The 27983-nt window shown below is 35.2% G+C and overlaps 1 protein-coding gene across 3 annotated transcripts in view; it reads right to left on the reverse strand.

The window, feature by feature from the left end:
• Positions 1-6: 6 nt before the first annotated feature.
• Positions 7-27983, reverse strand: part of LOC110450230 (sorting nexin lst-4-like) — a 29181-nt gene continuing 1204 nt past the window's right edge. The window contains exons 2-17 of one of the 3 annotated variants that reach the window (XM_021497604.1): positions 24290-24376; positions 15043-15117; positions 14548-14844; positions 13325-13443; positions 12782-12875; positions 11925-12050; positions 10749-10863; positions 7203-7211; positions 5282-5412; positions 4691-4794; positions 3183-3286; positions 2600-2677; positions 1930-2006; positions 1555-1644; positions 785-991; positions 7-375 (exon numbers count right to left, since the gene is read on the reverse strand). In XM_021497604.1, the coding sequence (XP_021353279.1) occupies positions 328-375; positions 785-991; positions 1555-1644; positions 1930-2006; positions 2600-2677; positions 3183-3286; positions 4691-4794; positions 5282-5412; positions 7203-7211; positions 10749-10863; positions 11925-12050; positions 12782-12875; positions 13325-13443; positions 14548-14844; positions 15043-15117; positions 24290-24376 (1761 nt within the window). In that variant the 3' untranslated portion in view covers positions 7-327. Of the gene's footprint in view, positions 376-784; positions 992-1554; positions 1645-1929; positions 2007-2599; positions 2678-3182; positions 3287-4690; positions 4795-5281; positions 5413-7202; positions 7212-8722; positions 8762-10748; positions 10864-11924; positions 12051-12781; positions 12876-13324; positions 13444-14547; positions 14845-15042; positions 15118-24289; positions 24377-27983 lie in introns of all 3 variants that reach the window. The other 2 variants (XM_021497603.1, XM_021497605.1) reach the window with 2 other exon arrangements.

Below are 27983 nucleotides of genomic sequence, written 5' to 3' on the forward strand. Positions count from 1 at the left end.
TGACTGTGGACTGCCAGCACTTTGTTGAGGTCACAGAGAACTGAAGACTTGTACAAGAACTATGTGACTGTGGACTGTCAGCACTTTGTCAAGGTCACAGAGAACAGAAGACTTGTACAAGAACTATGTGACTGTGGACTGTCAGCACTTTGTTGAGGTCACAGAGAACAGAAGACTTGTACATGAACTATTTGACTGTGGACTGTCAGCACTTTGTCAAGGTCACAGAGAACTGAAGACTTGTACAAGAACTATTTGACTGTGGACTGCCAGCACTTTGTTTATAACAAGCACATAAGACAAACACTGAACATTAACCTAACACTGCTATGCATCTTCAAATTTCACAAGAGTCTCTTCAAGTTGTTGTGTTATCTGAAAAAGAGAGATCGATCATATAATCACTATAATTATTGATAATGAAATATAAATATCACAACTTTGAAGTGTTTGGTATATCTTTTAAATAAATAGAAAAATACTTGTCTAGTAAAACCTTAACGATACTGGAGCTTATGATATCAACTTTAGTCACTTCTTTCAAATCTTGTCATGGTGATTATTACACACACATACACAGATATTATTTTCATGTTCCTTTTTAAAATAACATTTTCAACATAGAAAACATTTTCTGAAATTTTAAAGCAAATAAAACAACCCATTTTGTGTATCTAATATCAAAAATGTCTTTTTCTCTCTGTAAATATTACACAATGTATATGAATTGCATTTCTATCAAATGTTATTTGCTCTGTATGGTATTTTAAATATACTGACTCACATTTCTATAAAATTGTATTTGTTCTTTAAGGTATTTTTGCATCATGGCCTTGTAGTCCTGTACCCGTTCCGCCTGGAAGTGTGACATCTGGGCCATCGTACCGTAGGTTATGATGTCGGCTTTGTTCACCACTTTCTGTACATCACTCTCCGACATTTTACCCTCATCTTGTTCCTTCTTACACTCCTTCGCTCGACCAACAGCACCCTGTTCCAATATATAGCAAGGAATAGATAGATATACACAGATACACGGATTTATTCTGACACTATATTTTAAATATGTACAGGATTGACAATCCTATGACTGTCCTCTCATAATATAAAAACATGTATCTGTAATTATAATAATTATGATGATTTTTTATTTCAAAGCTTTATTTTTTCTTTAACAATATTTTTGCAGTTGATTTTTCTAGTGTTCATCTATAACATGCTCAAATTGTCCATTCAATGGTAGGTTGCATTTTGTTTCACATGTCAACAGTTCTCTGTGTGAACAAATACTTTCATAGATTCAACTGTGAATACTCTTTATATATTTTAAAGTTAAAAATATATTTGGAATCATTCTGCCAATTAAGAAGCTGACAATTTAACAAGTTTTGGACACATAATTTCAGACAAACAAACATTTTATTTTAATTTTTGAATTAATTGTTAAGTTATATTGTCACTTGTGTGTATATATTGACTTAACATTCTTAGCTTGAAGTTTTTGGAGAATTAGAACCAGGATTTACTGGGATCTGATAACACTGACATGCGTACCTCGTGTATCTTGAGGACGTCTGGGAAGGTGCTGAGTATCCCCTTGTATTCATAGAGAACATCTAACACGGGATCAAGGTCCGCCCTTGGCTGATCAAACAACATACAATCAAATTATAGTCAGTTCACTTCAAAACATTTTAAAGTAGACAACCCTCAAAATTTTCGCTGTCAGTTTTCTTATATAACACTTTCAATGTACCAAGTTAAATGCAAAGGTAACAATGCAATGTTTTTTTTAAAAAGACGCTGATATATTTATTTCAATATTGAGTTTTTAAGTAATGAAAATTCTAATACTTTGATCATGAGGAAACTTTTTATTCAGGATATTCTACATCTGATTCTTCTTAAGGATTCTAAACTTTTGTGTACCTGTTTCTCAAACATATCTCCTATCTGGTTGTATGTGTCACCTGTGTAGTCTATTGCTGCTGTCAATCTACCCGAAACTGTAAAACAACAAAATTCCTTTATGCTAAAACACAATTCCTGATATGAAGTATGGATATACCTGTGTATGAAGTATAAATGGTGTTAAAATGTTTTTTTCACAACCAGCCTTGCCCCAAATGTATCAGCACTTTTCTCATGTATATTTATTTATTTTTAAATTTTTACTTCAGCTACAAAATTAATCTTATTGTCCCCTTTTCCATAAATATTTACACATCATAAATATAAACAATCTATTATTGTTGATGCTTCTATGATATCTCTGATATGCCTTATGGGTAATGTGTGTGTATATGTTATACATGTGTGAATTTACATGTATGTTTTAAGTGTGTCTGTGTTTTATGTAAGTGCACCCTGTGTAGTGTATGTGTCATGTTTCAATACCACATCAACATGTACAAGTGTAAGTAATTATATATATAACCACACTGGACAGACATTACAGCACATTGTCTATTGATCATACATCTGTATGTCTGTTAGATGTTTTCTATCTATCATTGAAATTGCAGGTAGGTCTGAGCCTAACCTCACACAGCAAAACTATCAATATAATGCAAGTTTTAACATAAAAAACAATACTTACAACTAGAGTTATCTAGATTAAATGTGGTAGCTAGATTTTTAAATGATTGACCAATTTTCTGGTACTCTCGCTTGTAAGCTGAAAAAAAGGAGAAATAAAATATCTATAGCAACTTTAAGAAGAACTTTAACTTCACAAAGTCATAAAATCAAAAGATCTGAAACGATTTTAAGAAAAACCCAAGAACATTTAATTTCATGAAATCATACAGTTTCAAAAAACACTACTGTTAAAGAAATACATATATACCTAATCATGGTTTGATACACTCTGTGAGTAAAGTTAAGTGTGAACTTCACCAATTTTATAATAATGAGTGTCCTTGGTTTATATCTGTTATAGGTAGAATACCTTACAGCCTTGCATACTTTCTGGTGTAGTAGTCGTTTCTTTCTCCATCTCAGAGTTTCCTCGTAGATCAGGGAAAGAGTCAGCCATCCAATCCCCCCCCCCCCCCCCCNTACCTATCAGATTTTCAGTCTGTGATAAATTCACACACTCATTAAAAGGTGTAACTACAGTATGGAACACTTTACGTCTATAAATTTCCAACACACAACTAAGGAACTGCTGTGATACTCACGCCCTAGATGTTTCTTTCTGTTCTCGTTCATCACAGTTATAAGGCCCTTAACGTTGTCATCCATTCCTTTTACAAATTTACAAAACGTTTCCATCGTCTTGTCCCTGAAAGATATTGTTTTCCGAAAGATAGTGAATACAAATTTTAATACAAAATAATATATAAAAATAAGAAACATAGGTTTTCACTGCAATTTTGCTATTTTTAAAAACATGTTTGACGTTATGTTCAATTGCTGTTGTTTTATCGCTGTTTCAGGTATGATTAAAAGCTATAGCCTAAGACATCTACATCTTATGTATATATCCAATCATTTTTTCATCCAATTACTGTTTAAAAACACAGACAAACTGATGGACCATAGCATGCAATATACATGTGATAAATCTACAAACTGATGGAACATTTCACCAGTAACACACAATAAATCTACAAACTGATGGAACATTTCACCAGTAACACACGATAAATCTACAAACTGATGGAACATTTCACCAGTGACACACGATAAATCTACAAACTGATGGAACCTTTCACTAGTGACACATGATAAATCTACAAACTGATGGAACATTTCACTAGCGACACACGATAAATCTACAAACTGATGGAACATTTCACCAGTAACACACAATAAATCTACAAACTGATGGAACATTCCACCAGTAACACACGATAAATCTACAAACTGATGGAACATTTCACTTCCCTAGTGACACATGATAAATCTACAAACTGATGGAACATTTCACTATTTACACACGATAAATCTACAAACTGATGGAACATTTCCCTAGTGACACACGCTAAATCTACAAACTGATGGAACATTTCACTAGTGACACACGATAAATCTACAAACTGATGGAACCTTTCACTAGTGACACATGATAAATCTACAAACTGATGGAACATTTCACCAGTGACACACGATAAATCTACAAACTGATGGAACATTTCCCTAGTGACACACGCTAAATCTACAAACTGATGGAACATTTCACTAGTTACACACGATAAATCTACAAACTGATGAAACATTTCACTAGTGACACACGATAAATCTACAAACTGATGGAACATTTCACTTCACCAGTGACACATGATAAATCTACAAACTGATGGAACATTTCACCAGTGACACACGATAAATCTACAAACTGAGGGAACATTTCACTAGTGACACATGATAAATCTACAAACTGATGGAACATTTCACCAGTGACACACGATAAATCTACAAACTGAGGGAACATTTCACTAGTGACACACGATAAATCTACAAACTGATGGAACCTTTCACTAGTGACACATGATAAATCTACAAACTGATGGAACATTTCACCAGTGACACACGATAAATCTACAAACTGATGGAACATTTCCCTAGTGACACACGCTAAATCTACAAACTGATGGAACATTTCACTAGTGACACACGATAAATCTACAAACTGATGGAACATTTCACCCGTTAAACATGTATAAATATACAGGTGTGTACTTACACATCCCTTTCCTCCAGTTGGGCGACCGGCGTCCTCAGAAGAAGGAAAAATTTTCCACCGGTGTACTCATCCTTTTCAGCTTTTCTCTTCCCTTCTTTCCATTTCTACAGTGACAAATGATACCATTAACAGAAGTTCACAATTAGTAATAACAGTAAACATAGGAACAAATATTCAGCTGGTTTTTTAGTTTTTCTCCCATTGACAGCAAGTATAATTCACAGTGTTAAAAAGTGTCTAAATCTCAATTCTGTTATTGCAATACATATTGCAGTTAGCCTTCCCCTACAGTGTTATTTTATATCTTTGTTCCCCTACAATGTTATTGCAGTTAAATGGAAAATATCCGGCACACAATCACATCTTATAAAACAGGAAATTTCAGGAACACAGTGGATAACCAAATTATCCAAAATATGACCCTCATATCCATCCTCTTGATCTAAATGTTTCCCTCATCCATCCTCTAGATGTAAATGTTTCCCTCATCCATCCTCTTGATCTAAATATTTCCCTCATCCAACCCCTGATCTAAATGTTTCCCTCCCTATATATGTCTTTGTTTCAAATTGATGTTGTTTTATTATTTACCTTTTCATTTGTACAGGTGAGGAAGTGATGGAAGACATCAGAGCGGGATATCAAGGGATGGCGTACAATTCTGTTGATCCATAGCTGCAGAAGGTGCATTCTTTCCGTAATAAAATCATCTTCGTATCTTCCTACAGCCAAAAAGTATTAAACATGACATCTATTAACCCTGAAATATATTCATAGCATCAAACAAATTAACAAAAACAAAATCCTACAAGAGGTATACAAGATCTGCATGTGAAGTTTATAATCTTTATAATAGCTAATTACTGACCTTAAAGTTCATCTAATTTTGCATGCAGAGACCTTATTCTAGACTAATATATATTGTATCATTTATGGGTCATTAGTTATTCAATATATACACTCTCATATGTCATACAAGCAAACAAGGAAATGAAGATGTTCATAGCAATACATGTTGTCTACTAGAAGCTGACAGACAGTAGAAAGATGTAATCAAATGATTATGTTGCTCTGGCTGTAATTTCAAACTTTCATCTCCAGGGATTATCAGAAAAAAAATATCTAATGGTTAAAAGTCACCAGGGGTTATCAGAAAAGTTTTTTAACTGTTAAAAGTAAGTTTCTGTGACCCATTCTTCACCTTTTCAGCAAAATATTTTTTCATCTTCAAATGAAACACTAAATAAACATTGATGATTCCATATTACATGAAACAGCATAGATAGTTTTTTCAAGATATATATAGTATTACAGTTTTTATCAAATGTGCCATCAAGTAAAAGGCAGAGGTCACAGTGACCTATTTATGGTAAGCGCTTTTCTGGCAAGCTGCAGTGCACTTTGGTGATCCTATATCATTGAAGTACATCATGTCATATAGAACCTACAGCTGCTCCAGTCAGGCGTAGACAGATGGAAAATACAAAATCACACACTCTCACAGTGAAAACAATGACTAATCAAGATTTGTGTTTACTGTTTACTACTAAACAGCCAAAAACACTGCACACAATTAGAGAAACCTCTTACTATATCAGAACAACACCCAGTTATATAGATAAGAGGCCAACAGGGCCTGTATCACTCACCTGAATATTAAAACAATCATGACAAAATATTAGTAAAAAAAAGTTATGCTGTAAGTCAGTCTGCAGGGTAAGGGTTAGACCCATGGCCAATTCTAATAGCATGGTAGCATTCCTCACTTCATACCAATCAATTGAAATGTGTGATAATGGAGTAGGGAGCTAAACCATTTCAATATTATGATCCAGGGACTTAATTCCAAGGGGCAGGGCCAGACCCCAGAGCATATCCTGGAAGCATACATAGTTATGTGTATTGACTTCTTCATGTATAGAAAATGTGTATATGGTTATAAAGTGGAGAATATCAAACTTTTCCATGTTATGACCTGCAAATATGTATAAGGTTATAAAGTGGGGAATATCAACCTTTTCCATGCTATGACCTGTGAACTATAAGTCCCCAAGTGTGGAAAGACTGGAGGTTAATCCTGATAGGCTATCTGTATATCAGAAGAAGTTGTTTCAAGAAATTGTTGGCTGACGGATGGATGAACAGACAGACACCATGGTATGGCACAAGCTCACAAAGGTCCTTTGGACCAGGAGAGCTAAAAATCCACAACTCACATCACACCTTGAATCCAATTACATGCACATTTTTCCTTTCTCACATGCACAGAAATGCAGTTGCATGAATTGGAAAGTTTAAAATCCTAAATAAAACATAGTATTACATAAACCTATTAAAATTTGATAGATCTACTAGTCCAGTTAATTTCGTATATTAGTTTCTAAATCTTAAAATAAATTATAGTAGAGTACCTCAATAATCACCCAAGGCTACCATTACCCAAACCTTACAATGTCAGTCTTTTTTATGTCATTAGGCAACAAATATCAGCAAATTCAGAACTTCTACTCACCAGATCGTCCTATCAATGGAAGGAGAAATGAGATTAATACCAAGGACAGTATCCAATGATTGGAGAAAGAGGATGGCATGATCAATATTGTAAAGGGAAGACATCATAATTGACGAGAAAGGATGTGATGATTGCCAGGAGAAGATGTGATGATACTGCAGTGAGAATGTCATTGTTGCAGAGGAAGAATTTTGCTGATTTTACCAAGTTTTTTGTTTTGGTAGAGAGAGAATGTCATACTTGCCGACAGAATATGATGTTGGTAGACAGAATATGATGTTTGTAGACAGAATATGACGTTTGTAGACAGAATATGATGTTGGTAGACAAAATAATATTGATTACAGAAAGAGCATGTCATAGTTTGCAAAGATTCCATATTAATTGCAGAGAAGTCACATTATGATAGAACAGATGATACGAATTGTCATCAACTCGGCAAACTGAGTCAGTGTATGAAGCACTACAGGTCACCAACACTGACCAATCTGAATCGGACTCAAGCAAGTATATACCGGCATTATACAGAGTCTTATTTTAACAGGCCTGGACTCGGGAGAGATTCAAACTTAAAGTTCAAGACAGATTGACTTAGAAATAATTATCTTTAAAAGGCATGACAATATGTCCTTGTTTGATGTAGCGTAGCACATCAATTAACCAAATCAAATTACACAAGTACAAAAGTAAACCCTGGTCAAACCCAGACTATTAAGTTTACTTTTATGGGAAAAACTTTTATGCACACCTCATATAAATGGTTTCAAGTAGGATGCAGTGGGAGAAATGGGGGATGGGGACAGGTAAACAGGTCAGCTGTGCTTGATGAACTACAGGGCCATGAACGTGATCATGGGGAGGTACCCGGCCCTGCAGTGCTTGATGAACTACAGGGCCATGAACGTGATCATGTGGAGGTACCCGGCCCTGCAGTGCTTGATGAACTACAGGACCATGAACGTGAACATGGGGAGGTACCCGGCCCTGTTGTGGTTGACAGGACTACTAGGACCATGTGATAGAGGGAAGGTTCACATATATAAACTGTGGTTGCATATACAAGGAAAGGAGTGAAGAATTCAATATTGTTTACGGCTGCATATCCACTATGATTACAACCGTCTGTATCATTTTTATTTTAGTGTTTATAGATATGTACAAATTTAATGAATACATCAAATTAATTTTTCAATATCATAATTTGAGTGAGTTATTCATTGTGAAAATGAGTGATTTTATCATTGTGAAAATAAATTTAACAAATGTATCTAGTAATTCAGGATTATTCAGATATATGTTTATAGTGTTTCTTTCACATAAAGGCAGAGAAATGGATTGTTTCAGTCAATATATTACCTAGTCTTCAAGATTTGAACCAATCAAATACATGTATAAAAGTTTCACAAAAGTTCCAAAATATGAATACAATTTCAGTGCAGTGTCTGTGACTACGCAGGGTTTTATTGGTGTCCAGGTAGGTGTGGTTGGTCTCGACCCAAAATGATCACAATTTGACAAACCTTTTTTCATTCCAGTGGTAGAAATTGACCCAATTCCTACTGAAAGGAATGAACCATGAAACTAAATTTTTATAATAATAATAATAATGGGAGGTTCTTATATACCGCTTTATCACAACCTAGTTCGTAGGTCGTCTCAAAGCGGTTCACAAATTATTATCCATGAAGTGAAATTAAGACATATTTTTACTTTTTTAATTGAGACATTGTTTTAAATGAAATTATCAATGTAAATAAAAATGAACAAAGATATAATAGATTGTTTTTCTTAAAATTTCTTCTGTAAAAATAACCCAAATGATGGTGTTAAGCAAAACTACATTAGTGACCATATACTACTTATACTCAGTGCAGTGTTCATAGGCATATAAATATATTGACAGCAGCTACATCATACAATTTACCGGGCAAACCCATATAAACATACTGACAGCAGCTAAATCATACAATTCACCAGGCAAACCCATATAACTATAGTGACAGCAGCTAAATCATACAATTCACCAGGCAAACCCATATAAATATGCTGACAGCAGCTAAATCATCTAATTTACCAGGCAAACCCATATACATATACTGACAGCAGCTACGTCATACAATTTACCGGGCAAACCCATATAAATATACTGACAGCAGCTACATCATCCAATTTACCAGGCAAACCCATATAACTATACTGACAGCAGCTAAATCATACAATTTACCAGGCAAACCCATATAAATATAATGACAGCAGCTACATCATACAATTTACCGGGCAAACCCATATAAATATACTGACAGCAGCTACATCATACAATTTACCGGGCAAACCCATATAAATATACTGACAGCAGCTACATCATACAATTTACCGGGCAAACCCATATAAATATACTGACAGCAGCTACATCATACAATTTACCGGGCAAACCCATATAAATATACTGACAGCAGCTACATCATACAATTTACCGGGCAAACCCATATAAATATACTGACAGCAGCTACATCATACAATTTACCGGGCAAACCCATATAAATATACTGACAGCAGCTACATCATACAATTTACCGGGCAAACCCATATAAATATACTGACAGCAGCTACATCATACAATTTACCGGGCAAACCCATATAAATATACTGACAGCAGCTAAATCATACAATTTACCGGGCAAACCCATACAAATATACTGACAGCAGCTAAATCATACAATTTACCAGGCAAACCCATATACATATACTGACAGCAGCTACATCATACAATTTACCAGGCAAACCCATATACATTTACTGACAGCAGCTACATCATACAATTTAATGGGCAAACCCATATACATATACTGACAGCTACATCATTTTTATTAAGGGTTATTTTGTCTCTTTAGGGTATATAAACACACTTTATCAATGTTTTAATTTTGAGAATGCAGAATCTCCCCCATGGAAATTTTAAAAAGGTGGCAAGTATGTATTAATCTGCCAAACGTTACACGGTGCCATGTACCAGTCACAGCTTATAAGTATACAACTTACACTGTGCCATGTACCAGTCACAGCTTATAAGTATACAACTAGCTGGACCACATCCTTACTGTAGACTTATAATGAATTTTAACTTTTGAATTTACAAATTTTGTTATTTTTCTGGCAAGCATAATATGGAAGAGGTATAAACAAATCCATCAATTTTGGAATTAATAATGGACAACTGTATAAGACAGGCCAAAGCTTGAATCAACAGTGACAAGTTAAATACTGTTCTTGTTTTAGAAAGTGCATCATCAATTAATCTGGCTGTCATATAAGATACAATACAACATATATATGATGCACAATAGAAAACTATGATGTACTGAATTTTAGGAAAAGTTTTTTTTTTGATAAATGATGAATGTGTAGAATTGTAAGAGCCTGTCAATTGTGTCTAGCACAGCGATACCTGTTCAATCCGACACCCTGTAGAACAAAACATACTGGTGAGATTGGACAGGTTTCATTGTACAATCATTTACACACAGACTGTATACAGAGGAGACATACCAGATAGGGCCTTGTCAGGCAGTGGTGGGATGGGAACACAGGCAAACTTCTCCTCCAGTCTCTCATGGAGCCAGTCAAAATGTTTATACCTCCGACTAACCTGGATATTACTGAACTGTGAACAGAAATTCACAAAAGTTATCACTCAGCATACAACTTAATTGTTTTAATTTTCCAGTTAAACTGTAATAATTTAATCTTTCTTGTAATAAGCATTAAAAAATTAGCTTAAAAAATTATGTTATCAGTCCATAACGTAAAAAATGGCGTCGCCATTTGTGACGTCGCTTTTGATTGGTTGATACAGCAGCGCAAATTATTTCTAAGAGAAAAGAGTCCATCAATAAAAGTGGATTTCCACAGGTATTGTGTATAGTAGATAAAATTATAAGGATTAATTCGAATATATTTTTCATGTTATGGAGCTATAACACAAAAAACCGGAGTGTACTCTCATAATAAACCGCCATAACATGAAAAATATATTCAAGTTAATCCTTAAAAGATAGTTAATTTCAATTTTTTGTTGTTGCTATATTTGCAGTCACCAAAGAAAGTGCAAAATGAAATACTCAGCGAATATAAGTAGACAACTTTAAATACCCAGCGAATATACATGTAGGTATCTAGACAACATTATATACATACTGTAGTAGCTTTATGTGAATGACAAAATTTAAGCAAGGTGAAAATTACATTTTGGGGGGAAGGGGAAAAGTGTCACTAAATATTAACTCCATGGAATTAAACAAATCTTCATTATGTTGTAATCTGTCTATTGTGACCCCAGAACTTACCTGTTGTGACCTCATGTACTTACCTGTCTAATGTGAACATCTGTACACTATCTGATTTCCACATGTCTTATTATTTAAATTAAATCAGATCTATTTTCCTTAAGGATCCCTGTCCCAATGCACTGTGGTTTTATCTATATACAGTTATCTCCCCTTAACTTCCGTTTGGATTATAACTGTAGCACAATTTGGTCAGGCTACTTCCCACAAGATATGGTTTTACTTTCAGAAATGATTTATCAAAGCTATAGTCGTGCCAGAAACACTATTTTCCAATACTTAGTTACAGTTTTGGGCGTGTAATAATAACAAGACTTTTGTCACTTTGAGATAAATGACTAAGAAATTGGTGGATGTATAAGGTTCACTGAACACTCACCGACGGTGTAATCTGGTAGGCTATGTAACTCTTAAGACCTTTTAGTTTACTTTCTTTCTTAGGAGATGCGACTTCACAGGTGAATGTGTCAGTAGGTAAGGGCCACACAGGGCCATCTGCAGTTTCCTACAAACAACATAATATTGAATTTGAATGATAAATGTATTAGGTAGTACAAGGAAGGGACCAGGACACAGGAACATCTCCAGTTCTCTATAATATTATAATACAGACTTGAAAAGATGAACATGTCAGTAGGTAGAGGCCACACAGGGCCATCTCCGGTTCTTTATAATCATTATAATACAGACTTGAACATATTAACGTGTCAGTAGGTAGGGGCCACACAGGGCAATCTCCGGTTCTCTATAATCATTATAATACAGACTTGAACATATCAACGTGTCAGTAGGTAGGGGCCACACAGGACCACCTTCAGTGTCCTATATACAGATCTAGAAACCAACACAATATACATTTCAAAAGGTAAAAAAAAAAAAAAAAGATTTTTCAGAATTACCTGTATGCAGAACAAAATTATCAACATTCCAATAATGTACACAAACGTGAACTCTCACATCGGTGATTGTTCCAATTAATAATTCACTAATTCAGTTAACTTACTTAGGGCCTAGACCATTTAACATACAAAACTGATCAATACCATATGTTCATACCTCCATTTATCAAAATATCATTCAAGTCTCAATCATTCTAGCACAAAAATGCCACTTTGTTGTAATGGTGACCTGATTTGTTAACCACACATCAGATTAAGGGTGACATTTGTTTGAAGACTTGTGTGCATTGTTTACTCTTTCACAGTAAACGTGCAATGTATCAATATATTCACTTACTGTAATGGTGATAACGTCGTTTTCCGATACATTCTCATTCTGTACCTGACTCATCATAAACGCCTCACCACCAGCTTTAGCAAAATGTGAAAATCTGAAAACAACACAAAATTTGTTGATCTATTACAGAGAAAAAATGTATAATAGGTTTTAAGATGGAATAAATTGGGATAGAAAATGGACATTGATGAGTGATAGCCCTCAAAACTGTGTATTTAATCTTCTATACATGTTATCTATCAAACGTAATATACTTAATGTTACTACAGAGTAAATGAGGAATGTCAATATGGATATTCATTGGTATGTAAGCCAAGTTCATAATCAGGACACTTTGATTTCTTAAACAATATAACTCGAGCTCATTAAATTGGATCATTCTGTATTATGTTCCTGTTATATGTAATACTTCATAATCAATTAATGATTTAATTTTCAGTCTTGTTATACTAAATATAAATAGAAGATTGAGTAGGAACATAAAGATGACAAAGGGGTTGATATATTTTGGGACAGTTGTTTTGTGAAGAGATTTTATTTTACCTGTTAAAGCTTTTCTTCACTGTACCATACTTTGACATATCACCAGAAGGAGATATTTGTTTAGGCTCTCGTTTGGCTGTAGAAAGACCGAAGTTTCCTTGTCCTTGTAAATGTAATTCCTGAATAGAACAAAAGGATATCAATTATAAACATCATTTTAGAAATCAAGAAATCCACGGGAGTGGATGTGTCGCCTGTTCCGCACTTTTAGTAAGAAAAGTGTTTTGGCTATAGAGTTATTGCGTAAACAGATATGTCAAAACGCAGAGTTGAAACTGGACAGAAAAACCTGCAATATATGTTGAACATTATTGCTTCTAGCATTACCGTACAAATTTGAAAGGAATTAATTAATAAATAAAAAAGTTCTTGCATTTACTACACAATGCCCTTATTTGGCAATAAAAGGGGCATAACTCATCAAAATTGCAAGTAAACTTTGTAAATGCGAACTTGTCTGAACTTTATTGGTATGCAATATGTATACCAAGTTTGAGCTCAATCAACCCAAGGGAACTCAAGTTATTGCACGAAAGCCTTGTTTCGGACAACGGCGACAAAATAATACCTATATATCGCCGTCAACGACACAACAAGTAATTGTTAACTCTGTGTGTTTCATTCCAGAAATATTTCAGTCTGTCATTTAAGTTAAATTCAAGATATGGACACTACTTGCTCAATGTAGATTTTTAACAACAGAGATTCCATTCCAGTTTGCATTTACTCACCACTGCTATCTGAGGTGCCCCCTTTTCTGCAAGTAGCTGCAATATTTGCATAAAACCACCAACTTTACCGGAGATTTGCCCCAACCTCCATGAATAATGGAGATGACCCCCCACCCCTTCCAGTCTTAAAAAGAAATATTTTCAGAAAACAACCAACTTTACCTGAGATGCACCCCTCCCCCCCATGAATATCCCCCAACCCCCATGAATAATTGAGATATTCCACATACCCCCTCCCTAGTTTTTAATCACCATGTATAATGGAGATTCCCCCCAATCTTACACCACCAACATGATGAATGGACATGATCCCCTATTTTTTCACAGCCACCATGAATAATGGAGATGCCCCCCCCCCTTCCTAGTAGTCTTGACACAGTCACCATGTTTAATGGAGATGCCTCCCCCCCAGTCTTTTACACAGCCACCATGTTTAATGTAGATGTTCCCTTATCCTCACACGACTGCCATATAATTATTATATATGTGTACCTGAGAAGTGCCCCGATCTGTGCTGGTAGAAGAGTGGTCATCGTCCTCCTCCCATTCATCCTCGTCCCACTCATCTGTGCTCTGCTGTGTAGTGAAGCCCCCTCCGACCGGATAGTCCCCACCCCCTATGTCGGCAGGTGTGTTCTGGTATTGGCTGTTGTACCCGTTTGTTGTAGATGTTGTGCCTGTGGAGTACTGACTTGCCCGAGGGTCGTCAGGGTAGTCTCCCCCAACAGGGGGTGTAGACATCGGTGGTGGGGGAGGGGGAAAGGATGGTTCAGGAGGTTCCTCACTTATCTAATAAACAAAAGATAAACCATAACACCCTATAGAGATACACGTATATCTAATGTGATCAAAGTCAGCATCATACTCAGTATCATTTTTCTTTAAGACTTTAGGTACATGTACTTGTACTTGTGAACCATACAGTTTAGAACAATACCAAGTGGTTCCAGTACAAAAGACAGGTTCGTTCTATACGAGTATATGTACCTGTAGGTAAGCTTCTGGCACCAAACCCTGATGTCCCAAGTCATTCCTGGCTTCCCACCATCCATCTCCAATATCCTGAAAATACATCCAAAAATGAAATGCATGCTATTTGCCATTACCACAACAAGAGGCCCAGAGGGCCTGTATCGCTCACCTGAATATTTAAGCAGTCATAGCAAAATATTTTCATTAAACATTGTTCTGGACTACAAATATTTCACTCGCAAACTTTGTCGGCTCCATCTGTTGAAACTACCAGCCAAATATTATTATATGATTCTATATTTGACCCCTGTGACCTTATAAGGAGATCTAGGTTATTTTCATTTTCAGACTTTGTCAGGTGCCATCCCAGGAAGCTACCAGTCAAATGTTATAAATCTAGGCTCTAAGATTATTCGGAAGTCGTTTGAAGTGTTTGACATATTTGACTGCTGTGACCTTGAAAGTAAGCCAAGGTCATTTTCATTCTCAAACTTTGTCAGGCTCCTACCAATGAAGCTTTCAGCCAAATATCATGACTCTAGGCCTGTTCGTTCTTAAGAAGCTTGCCCTTTGGGCAGGTGAGCTAAAAACCAGTGTAATTTATGCACCTACTTAATTTGTGCAGGTACTTTTTTGAGCTGAACATGCTGAAAAAAATCTATTTATGTATTATGCGCAACATTTTTTTTCCTATATATGACCTCGGACACGAAACTTTGACACAGATATCTACCTTTTCATGTCATAAATTAATTAACTAACTACGTATACATGTGTTATTTGTTTACCAATTTAATGGATTTTTTTTTGTGGTTTGATAGTGCATATCTCAAGCTGAAATCATAATTAGATGCCTATTATATATGACCCTAAATATTATCGCAGTGAGAAGGCTGCTCCAAAGGCTTGAGATATCGCCATTGTTTACAATGCTACAGAGTTTATGGAATAAAGTACACACATAATTATATAACAAATACTAAGTCTGTGCTGTAATACATTTTACATACAATGACGACATTTAAAAACCTCTTGACTGTTGCTTATTTTCTACTGACATGCACACACATGGACATGCTTGTGACTTTTACCTGGTAATCTATACTCAATAAGTTCTGGTTATGTTCTAATTACCATATGTCTCATACCACTCTATACATAAACCTCCAGCTCTAAACACTCTTATGAATACATTCCACAAACCACTAATTACATGTCAATGTTTTTCAATTAGAAACTGCTCAGGTATTTATGCTATATACTGCTAAAGTTAAATCAGGAAACAATGATACACTGTTAAGTCAAATTAAAAGGCAAAATTATGAAAAGTTCTTTTTTACACCACCAATAAAACTGTCTATGTGACGTTATGATGACTAGTACGATATGTACATTGTCACCTTCATCAGACAAATGACCAGTGAAGCGTATGAAAACAAGGGTGTAAAATATGTACAAGTTGTCAACAAAATTGATGTCGATTCGGCTACGCTGTAGTCCATACTTAACAACCTGAAGAAAATGTTCAGAAATAAAAGGCAGAATCCCTGCAGAGTTTCTGATTTTTTGAAATTATGGACCCCTTCAAGCTTCCATTATCCTCTACTTTTAGGAAACATGACATCCCCACTATTTTATATTTTGATCTACATGATGTATCTGATCTCTGGCTGGAACACCCATTGGGAAGACAGAGTGAATGAGGTAACTTCTTAAGTATTGATCTTGTGATTTACACATGATTGTATGTGTGATGTGTGCTGCAGAGAGAAGCTTTACAACTGACACTGATGTTCCGATTGTACGGGTCACATATATACTGCACCAGGACAGGGTGTTCTAATCCAGCACTCCCTTAACTCATTCACCCCTGAGATTTCATAATGAACTATTCCAACCTTTGAATTGGAAGAGTTCAAATGTGTCTTCAGGGGTGAATGAGTTAAATTCATTTTATATCCTACACACAATTCATACAGGCAAGCAATTATAATTGGTTTATCACTAAACCCCACACAGGATTTTAAGTTTTTGTAGGTACATGTAGGTAGGAAAGTTTCGGTTAAAGCAGAAACTCTATAACTAAACAACAAATAGCAGACAACTGACCAATTCCTGGGATTTAAAATCAATAACATAAAATGCACAAAATTCAAATAGAAATTTGTTGGCAACACAGATGCTCTGGTCGCTCCTGCACTAAAGAACTAACTTAACAAGGTCACTGATGCTAAGGTCAAAGGTCAATGTCATGAAGTTGCCCCTAGCTGCAGTACTTTGTCCATAACTGAATGCAAGAAGAGAAAAAAAAACAAGGTCAAAGGAGTCATTGCTAAGGACGACATCACAAAAATATCATGCAACATGACATACTTGCCAACTTTTTGAAATTTCTATGGGGGGGGGGGATTCATTAGATCTTAGAATATAGGAAAAAGTTAGCAAATTCACTGGTTGAAAATGCTTGATTAAAAGGTAAAACAATTGAAGTTTCCCTCCTAAAAAAAGATATAGCAAGTATGAAAATATTGGCTATACATTGTAACTATCGATAGATTTATATGGGTTTGCCCAGTAAATTGTAATATGACCCAATCATCAAATTAAGGCACAAAGCATGTGATATTGCATGATCTTTTGCTACAGTGCTTATAGTCTATAACTGATGAAAAAAAATAGCATAACATTTTCAATCAAACATTCTGGATGAATGTTTCTTTTCGGTTAGTGGAATTAAGGCAAACAAATACATGTGTATTAATATAACTATTATATTCTAGGTTGGGTGTTCAAATTGATTGATTGACAGGTTGATTCAGTAGTAAATTTTTGACATATTTTTTACTTAATTAGCTGAACTTTCAGGAAATGAAGTATAAATGATACTTGTTTATTTTTAATTTCATGTTTATTTGTTTTTGTTTAATGCATATGGTCAATCAGCAGCTAGTTATTTAGGGCTAGTACAGTATTGGTAAATGGAGTGATATATAGTACATGTAGTCTGAGTCAGCCGACCTTTAAAAACTGAAACATGAACTGTATCCTGGATATCTTCTATCAACGCTGTACGAGTTTAGACCTTTACATGTAATCCCCCCCCAAAAAAATAAATTCCTGCTGTATTGACCTGTATTGACCAATCAATACAGCAGGTCACACCTACATGTAACCCCCCACCCGAAAATATATAGGTATAGGACCAATCAATACAGCAGGTTGCATCTACACGTAACTCCCCACCCCCAAATATATAGATATAGGACCAATCAATACAGAAGGGTGCATCTACATGTAACACCCCACCCCGAAATATATAGGTATAGGACCAATCAATACAGCAGGTTGCATCTACATGTAACCCCCCACCCCCAAATATATAGATATAGGACCAATCAATACAGCAGGTTGCATCTACATGTAACCCCCCACCCCGAAATATATAGGGTATAAGTATAGGACCATTCAATACAGCAGGTTGCATCTACATGTAACCCCCCACCCCGAAATATATAGGTATAGGACCAATCAATACAGCAGGTCACACCAGTTCATTACTAGATTCAATGACATGAAATATTTGTCACATTGATCACAAACCAATCCATCTCATATCTCAGACAGTTCAGCAGGTAAATGAGTTAGGTTTAGTACAATCAGTTAACCTGATAGATATTAACAGGCCGTTAGAATTTCTGGTATGATGATGCTTCAATTCATTAATCATTTAGCTGAGATCAATATCTTATGTGGCGACACTTAACTGTTTAGCTTATAGCTACTTCAGAAAAACACATTAAAAGTTTCCAAATCTAAATCCATAAAAAACAAAAGTTCAGAAGTTACATTGACATAGCACATTACATGGACAATTTAACATTACTATTGCACCTAGGTTTACAATAGGCTATTAAAATACAATTGTATTTCACAAACAAAATGTATAGCACTGTATGGGTGCAGTGAAACTTATTGATGATTGTTGTGAGATTATATACAGTGTAACATGTAATGTTGGAGATAACAGACCAGTATACGTATCGATCATGATCACAGAATAAACAAACATGATGAAGACTTTTTATCAGTGAGGAAGCAAAGAGTGAATACTCTGGTATCAGCTGATCAAGTCCATACATATCATTACAAAGGTATGATCAGCTGATACTGAAACTGTAAAACAATAGCTTCATATTGTCTACCAACAAAATGAATAAGAATCGTCTAACCTGAAATATAGAAATATAAGGAATAACTATTTACAAAATATAAAAACTCATTGTAAGAAGGTTATAAGGAAGGTTACTATAGATAAAATATAATATCAGGAAGGTCATCAGGAAATGTTAGTATTTACAGTGTATCCTATAACTAGTTAAACATTTACTGACTCTGTAATGAACAGATGAAATTGCCACAATCACCAGATTCCTGTGTGTCGACTAACACAGTGTTCTATTATTAACTGTTCTACTGTATGTAGAAGTGTACAGTCTTGTTACATTTAACAGACTACTTCACATTTAGTATTGTAGCATCAACATTCAGCTTTAAATGTGTAATTGACAAAGTTTTTAATACAGTAGTCAGTCAATAGATACGTATATATGTATATATTTATAGTAGGTGTATATAAAGTACCCACAATATAGGGTTATTCTACCCTCTGTAGAAGTTAATTTAAATACATTTAACCGTTGTAACCTTGAAAGAACGACCCCAGTATATATTATTCATAGAAGCAAGCTCCTGATCAATTGCCTTCCATTTTTCAGTACAACCTAAATACCATAACTCCCAACCTAATAATCCTGTGGAAGTTGTCAGGGTTCAAATTTAACAGTATTCCTACAGACAATCACCAGGAAGGTCTATGGGAATCGATGACCCCATAGACCAAGTTGTCTACGATGTTATTTCCTATATATATGATGTGCATGATTCATTTATAAGTATAGTATATATACTTCTATGAAATTTCATGCCCAGTAGGTCTATCAAAAATCTATATTTCATAGACCTATATTGTTTATGGTGAGTAAAATCTTAGACTGAGCCATATGGTTTTTAAACACATCTAACCCCTGTGACACTGAACATATATATAGGTACAACTGTAATTAAAATATATGTTGATGACTGGTGGTTCTGAAGAAGTGATCACTAAATAAATATTGAAATAACATGAACATTTAGGTTTGTAGGCCAACAACATTATGATCTATAATATAAACAAGGTTTATAGTAACATATAAAACAAGACATAATAGACTGACAAGTGACACACAGATTGACAGGAAGTGGAGCCTTGAGCATCCCCTTATAACTGTCAGGGTCGCTGAGGACGTAGAGGATATAGCTGCCCTGGCTGCCTGTTACACACTGCTGCTGAGTCACATGTCATCATGTCAGCTTCCCACCATTCACTGATATGAACACTACAATAGGTCATCTGCCACTGTATATACAGGGATCCTGGTCTACAGGGCTCACACAGTACTTAACCCTTTCACTAACAATACCTTCACCTACATTGTACCCATTTCCCTAACAAAACCTTCACAGACCCTTTCCATCACAAAATTTTGAACAACCCTTTCACTGACAAAACTTTGATAACCCTTAATTAGCTTTCTCTAACAAAACTTTGAATGACCCTTTCCATAACAAAACCTTAAATGATCCTTCAATCAGAATTATACCGCTCATCAACAGCCAATCAGAATTATACCGCTCATCAACAGCCAATCAGAATTATACCACTCATCAACAGCCAATCAGAATTATAACACTCATCAAGAGCCAATCAGAATTATTCGCTCATCATCAACAGCAAATCAGAATTATACTGCTCATCAACAGCCAATCAGAATTATACTGCTCATCAACAGCCAATCAGAATTATACCGCTCATCAACAGCCAATCAGAATTAAACAGCTCATCAACAGCCAATCAGAATTATACTGCTCATCAACAGCCAATCAGAATAAAAGTTTATCAGCATTGTAACATTCCTCAACAGCACATTAGTTATGTTTTCGGGCAACCATTGGGAATCTTTATGCATAGATAAACAGTGTCAAACAGCGACTTGAAAACAATATCCTTCCTGCTGTTTTATTAGAGTACCTTTCTTGCTCTTTTGTTTGAGTTTCACAACAGGCCAGGAAATAGAACAGAATAGACCAGTAGGTTTTGGTTTATGGTCAGCATTGTTCTAACAAAATTTTAATAATTATCACATAAATCACATTTTAAAGCAACAGTTTTAGAAAAAAAACGTATTTGTAAAATACATGAATATCCATTCCTCATTTGAGAAAATTTATATCTCGTTCTTCCACCAGGCTTTCATAAAGTGTATCTGGTACACCTTACATATTTCCTGTGCAAGTATTTTTTTTTACTCTTGAAATATCAACAGATACATGTTATCTTTCTACGGTGATCAGTTAAGAATGAGTTGGTTTCCTCCTGGAACATGTAGTGTAGGGATGCAGATAACCCAGGCCAGCCGATGATTGATACAGCAGCTGGCTGTTGTGTTAACATCTAGTAGTATTTGTGAAATAAAAGGGAAAACAGTTGTGATACTAACTTTGATACATGCTGTATGTACACCACATGGTTCAGACCAATTTTACACATACACTTGGGTATCAATGTACATGTAGGTACAGGTGATTACATCAGCTTACTCTACATATTGTATATATCTATCAACTTTCGCCCTGTCAAGCTTCTGTCCGTTACTGGTAAAATATTTGTATTTGCCCGGTGTTATTTTTTCTCTTTTCATGCAATAAGATACTGTCACACGGTGGAATGGAATTCCATTATGTTGTTCTTGTAAGTTCTTTGCTTTGATAAATATAAACAATAAAGGGAAAAGTTCAGTAATTGGAAGTTGTGAGTTAAATCAATCCATGTATACAAACGTAAACTGACCAATGTGAACAATTTATCAATGATGTGATCGAAGTTATGCAAGGTGAGATTGAATCTACATGTGTCCTTGCCTTAAGCTAAACCCTGCCGAGTTGTTTGTCATTATCCATACTGTACTTAATGGTAGTGCATTGTATACATAGTATGGCCCTTTGTAGGTTACACCTCCATGTTATTGTCAAAATTTTATTGCATGTTTATCATACCATCAGACATGTGTTAGGGCGACTGAGTTTCACGACAAATCTACCCCTTACATTTGTACCTCTGGACTGGTGATACTGTACGAATGTATCCTAAAGCTTGGTAACACTATTGTGTGTGTATTACATACACATCTATCATATATACTTAGGATGAGAGTTTAACTTTTATCAATGAGTATGGGACTGAATATTTGACACGCAGTAATGAGAGTCTCAGGAATTGTATTACATTTTGTATTGGCTGTGGTATATGTAACCATTGTTAGTTTTTACATTTAGGTGATTCTTTAATATTGTCTGGTACATAAAGACCAATCTTTTTTTTTTCAAAATTCCATTTACATTTCAATATTGTTTTTGATTTTCGTATCGTTTAATTTTCTTTTTTTATCAGCATTGTGTTGAAAGTATCATATTGCATTGAAATGAACAATCCTTGGAATGTTCCATGGACATGTGATGGTGAAGTAGGCATAGCGTTACAGCCCTAGAGCCTAGAGGCACCACTAGAGCGATGTTATCTTTCTCCCCCAGTGCACTCTAGTGGCGTATATATATATTAATCAGGACATATGGCTATAACACTACATATCAGATATGGAATATCATATTTATAAAGTTCATTGCACACAAGTTATGTGATAAAATTATGAATTCATTTCCCCATCTGTTATCACGGCATACATGTACGTAGCATGCCATGATGCATGTTAACATATGTTCACCTGTGGCCCTGATCATGAGGTACAGGTTTACACTGCAGGCCATGGGTTTACAGTACATTGGACATGTAACTCACGGCCAGGGCCCTCTTGTTCAAAGAATGTTTGACAACAATGACCATAAATTGGTCAAACAGAACATATATATGTTAATCTATATCAGTTAATTCCAAACTCGAAATCTAATTCAGATTATTTTAACTTTTATTTCTAATGGAGAAAAAAAAGTATATACAATGTACATAGCTTATAATTATAAGACACCAATTTAGCTCTCTGGAATAATATTAGTTCTGTGAACCAGGTAAATACTGAGGTATTGGATGGAAATCTTTACAATGATCCTTGTAAGAATGCTGATCCCTTTTTCTTGGAATGTACACTAGCTATCACACCAAAAAAATATCTAAACAATTCTTTAAAACTGATTAGTTAATTGAATAAAGGTTTGAACAGCACCTCTTACATAGAGCTACTCTATTTGGAATTAATATTGAAATATTCAGACTCGTGTCAATATTCATAAAATCCACTCCAGCAAAGCTTTTTTAACTCATTCACCCCTGAAGACACATTTGAATTCTTCCATTTCAAAGGTTGGAATAGTCTATTGTGAAATTTCAGGGGTGAATGAATTAAGTAAATTATCACTATATATATATCTATATGCTATACTTAATGCTACCATGTATATTTTTATGTGAATATATATGTGCAAATTGCATTTATTATGACATACCAGTACAATGATACTGCAGTAAAAGACGTTAACAGTTGTAATCCCTTTTTCCTAGTAATCATGATCTGCAACAATGAATTTTTAATCTGAAGGGACCATTCTAGGAACTAGATTTTTTATCACTAGTTATATAGATAACACTGCTTTATTTTATAATTAATTGGAAATTCCACTAGTAAATGTGAGTTGCTTGTCATGATCCTCTGATAAGAAGGAATGAGTTAAGTATATGATCATGAGTGATGGGAAATATTAAAAATTTCCCCCTAAGGGTTGGGGTTCAAGAGGTGGGGAGGGGATCGAGAATCGGGGTTAAACATTGGGAAAACAAATCATTACACCAGGAAAACACTGCTGATTATATATATAATCAGTTTTTCATAAAAGCTACAGAAACTACTTTATATTTTATCTTAATAACTAAATGTTGTATTGCTGAAATTGCATCACCAAATTTTAATACACTAATTATATATAAATGTTCAGTGATTTATTTCATAATCAGAAGCTCTGCATTTACAGTGTTACCCAGCTACAAATATTAAACTTTGTAATTAAGAATGACTCGAGTGTTTAGTAGGATACAAATTGTCACATGTACCATGCTTTGTGTAATTAGTGAAGCTATTAGGATTTAGAACATTACCAGTGCAATAATTGCAAGAACATCTCCTCCTCTGAAACTCAGCTCTCCATTATCTGGATCTCCATCAAAGTCGTACAACGCACGGGCCTGAAACAAAAAAATAAAATTGAAAACAAAACTTACGAAAGAGTTTTATAGTGAATCATAGAATATTTGGTGAAGACACAATGTACGTATTGTTTCAATTGATCGGATAATGACCAATGTACCGATGTAGATATGTGTTTTTGTTTTGTAGTTTTGATGTATTATTTCTAATTGATAGTTATCATTAAGAGAATAATGCCGATTCCATTTGAATGTACATAATGTATAGTTTCAGACAGTTTTTATAATTAAAACTATTCAGTAGTTTTGAAGTTGTATCAATTTATCAGTCATTTGAAGTGGCTCAAATCTAAATAATTCAATATTATATTTATTTAAGGACTGACCTGCATTATTTACATCATAAAATATTGCCCAAATGCTATACACAAAAAAAACCATTTGAAGCGGGTTGCTACGATGGTAATTACGGTAGCCATGGTTGCTAGGATAATATAGTTCCAGTGAATCTACATCGATGAATTAGTAAATTTAGAAAAAATGTGGTGAACAACACTACTTTTCTTATTTTCAGCACTTATGAATTTTAATTAAGTAATAATAGAAGCACTTCGAACATATTTATTCATTTATAACGGTGGTTATGTTCATGTATTGACACACTGTTCTGGTAGTGATGCAGTCGAACTTCGCAAAAGGAAGTCCCCATTGCTTGCTTTAATTTACTGTCAAAGAATTTTGAATGTGCATCCATGGAATCAGAAGTTAGCCAGCATCTTTATGTTGTATAATCAGACATAATGGATCCAAAATATGGTCCATGTTTCTAGATGTTGAAGGAACCCAACAATGACAGTGAGACTGAATGTGATTATTGAACAGAAATTGTAAATCTACAATTTGTAGACCTGCCAATAAATACCAAATGAAACATTGAAACTGACTTGTGGAATTACTCCAAGAACACCATACTGAACAGGCACAAAATTGTCAATATGTTTGAAATAATGATGAGCCGGTGCCTGCTCTAATAAGGGAGCCCTCAAGGATTTTATTAACATAATTTACATGATTATCATAACAAATCTTAATTACTCCTATATCCAGAAATCCTCCAGTTGGTTTTGTAACTAAGACAACTTCTAGATCTGCCACAGGTCTGTGACTTCATCAGTTCAAATTAAACAAGTAATTAACTAAATGAAAACTAGGCTGTAATGGAACATGTGACCTATCTGATGATAAAAAGACCATACTGAAATGCAATCTACCACTTAATTAAATGGGATTCAAGTTTGAGGGAAAAGCCCCTAGCTTTATGCCCTTCCCTTTTTTGTTTGAGAATAAAAGACAAAATATTAAGTCAGTTGATGAAGGAACAAGAGGCCCAGAGGGCCTGTATCGCTCACCTGAATATGTTTAAAATAATTGGTATGAAGTAGGTGCTGTAAGTACATATGAAATTTCAGAAAGATCCACCCAGTACTTGAGATATAGCGAGAACAAACTTCAAACAGAGCCCCACCCCTATATGCAACCTAGGGGGTCATACCCACCAATTATACAAAATTGAGTCCCTTTGACCCAAGGATGCTCCAGACTAAATAAGGATAAAATCCCATAATCCTGATGGTTGAAGAAGGTTTTTAAAGGTTTTACCTCTATTTCTCCTATTGGGCGCCGCCCTTCTGCCCCTTGGGAGACCACACCCACTGCATGCTTATACAAAATTGAGTCCCCTTGGCCCATTGATGCTCTAGACTAAATTAGGATAAAATCCCTTAATCTCTATGGTAGAAGAAGGATTTTAAAGGTTTTACCTCTATTTCCCCTATTGGGCCCCTTCTCTCTGCCTTCAGAGGGGTCAGACACAACGTTTATACAAAATTGAGTCCCTTTTACCTAAGGATGCTCCTGACTAAATTAGGATAATATCCCTTAATCCCTATGGTAGAGGAAGGATCATAAAGGTTTTACTTATATTTCCCCTATTGGGCCCCGCCCCTCAGGTCCCAGGGGGGCCACACCCACCGTTTATACAAAATTGGTTCTCCTTTACCAAAGGATGCTCCACACCAAATCCTTTCATTCCTACAGAAGAAGAAGGATTTTAAAGAATTTGCTATATTTCCCCTATTGGGCCCCGCCCCTCAGCCCCCAGGGGGGCCAGACCCACTGTTTATACAAAATTGGTTCCCCCCATTACCCAAGGATGCCCTACACTAAATATGGACCAAATCCTTATATTCCTACGGAAGAAGAAGGATTTTAAAGAATAATTTGCTGTGTTTTCCCTATTGGGCCCTGCCCCTCAAGCCCCTGGGGGGCCACACCCATGGTTTATACAAAATTGGTTCCCCTTCTCCCAAGGATACTTCAGACCAAATATGGAACAAATCCTTTCATTCCTACAGAAGAAGAAGGATTTTAAAGAATTTGCTATATTTCCCCTACTGGGCCCTGCCTCTCAGCCCCCAGGGGGGCCAGACCCACCACTTATACAAAATTTGTTCCCCTTCCCCCAAGGATGCTTTTGACCAAATTTGGTCAAATTCTGCTCAGTCGTTCATGAGTAGTAGCGTTTTAAAGGAAAAGTTGACGGACGGACGATGGACGCGCATAAGCTCACCATGGTCCTTTGGACCAGGTGAGCTAAAAATGAGAGTACATAAATGTTAAATGTGCCTCATTTACCCACGCCTAGTGCCTTTATTATATCAACTATGATACCCATCTCCTTATAATAATATCTCTATTCACTATGATCTCCCTGCCATTTTTATTCTATTTCCCTGATCAATGGTATACTGTATATGTAAACAGTATATGTAAATTGTATACATCAGTCAATGGTCACACATGCAGATAGATGTATTTAATGTAAACAACTTGCAAGCTCTTTAAATTTGTTAATTACAACATCATAGAAATATCAAAACTTCCTGATACAGATAATATTGCATTATCACACAACATTATCTACCTAAGTACATAGACACTCATGACAATAGAATAACAGGTCACAGAATTTTAGATAATTACTGTACATAACAGGACAACTGTATGGTACATGTATATTACATCTTCATAATAATATACATGATGATAGGTATAGAATTTTGATTTCTGACATGGCTATTCCTAACTAACTGGCTGTGGCAACAATTTCAGCATCAAGTTCATGAAGTTACGAGGGTAAAGTTTTATATATCTTGTTGCGTTTTCAATAACAATATTACAATAGTTGTATACTTATGGTAAGCCTTTGAGGAAGTTATATTACTAAGTCCAGCAAACACACAGTTACTTGATTCCAGTGTTTTTTGTTATTTTGGTAATTTTGGGAACACGTTTTTCCCAGGGAATTAATAAGCTACCGTCATAGTACCCAAATCGGGACACTTGAAGGAAAAAGTCGCAAGAAATTTGCATGCTGTCAAAGAAGTATTTTCAAATTGAAAATATTGATTTAAAGATGCTTGTACACCAATAAAACATTATATGAACTTTATTTACTGCCACGTATGGTTACAATCACAGTTTTAGTTTGTAATGACGAAAATGTAACGTTCTAAATTGATCACCATGCAACGTTAATGATTTTCAATGTTTTTATGTGATTTTTCCCAATCCTACCCTTACACAA

The sequence above is a fragment of the Mizuhopecten yessoensis genome, unplaced genomic scaffold (assembly GCF_002113885.1).
Source record: "Mizuhopecten yessoensis strain PY_sf001 unplaced genomic scaffold, ASM211388v2 scaffold5141, whole genome shotgun sequence".
Lineage (NCBI taxonomy): Eukaryota > Metazoa > Mollusca > Bivalvia > Pectinida > Pectinidae > Mizuhopecten > Mizuhopecten yessoensis.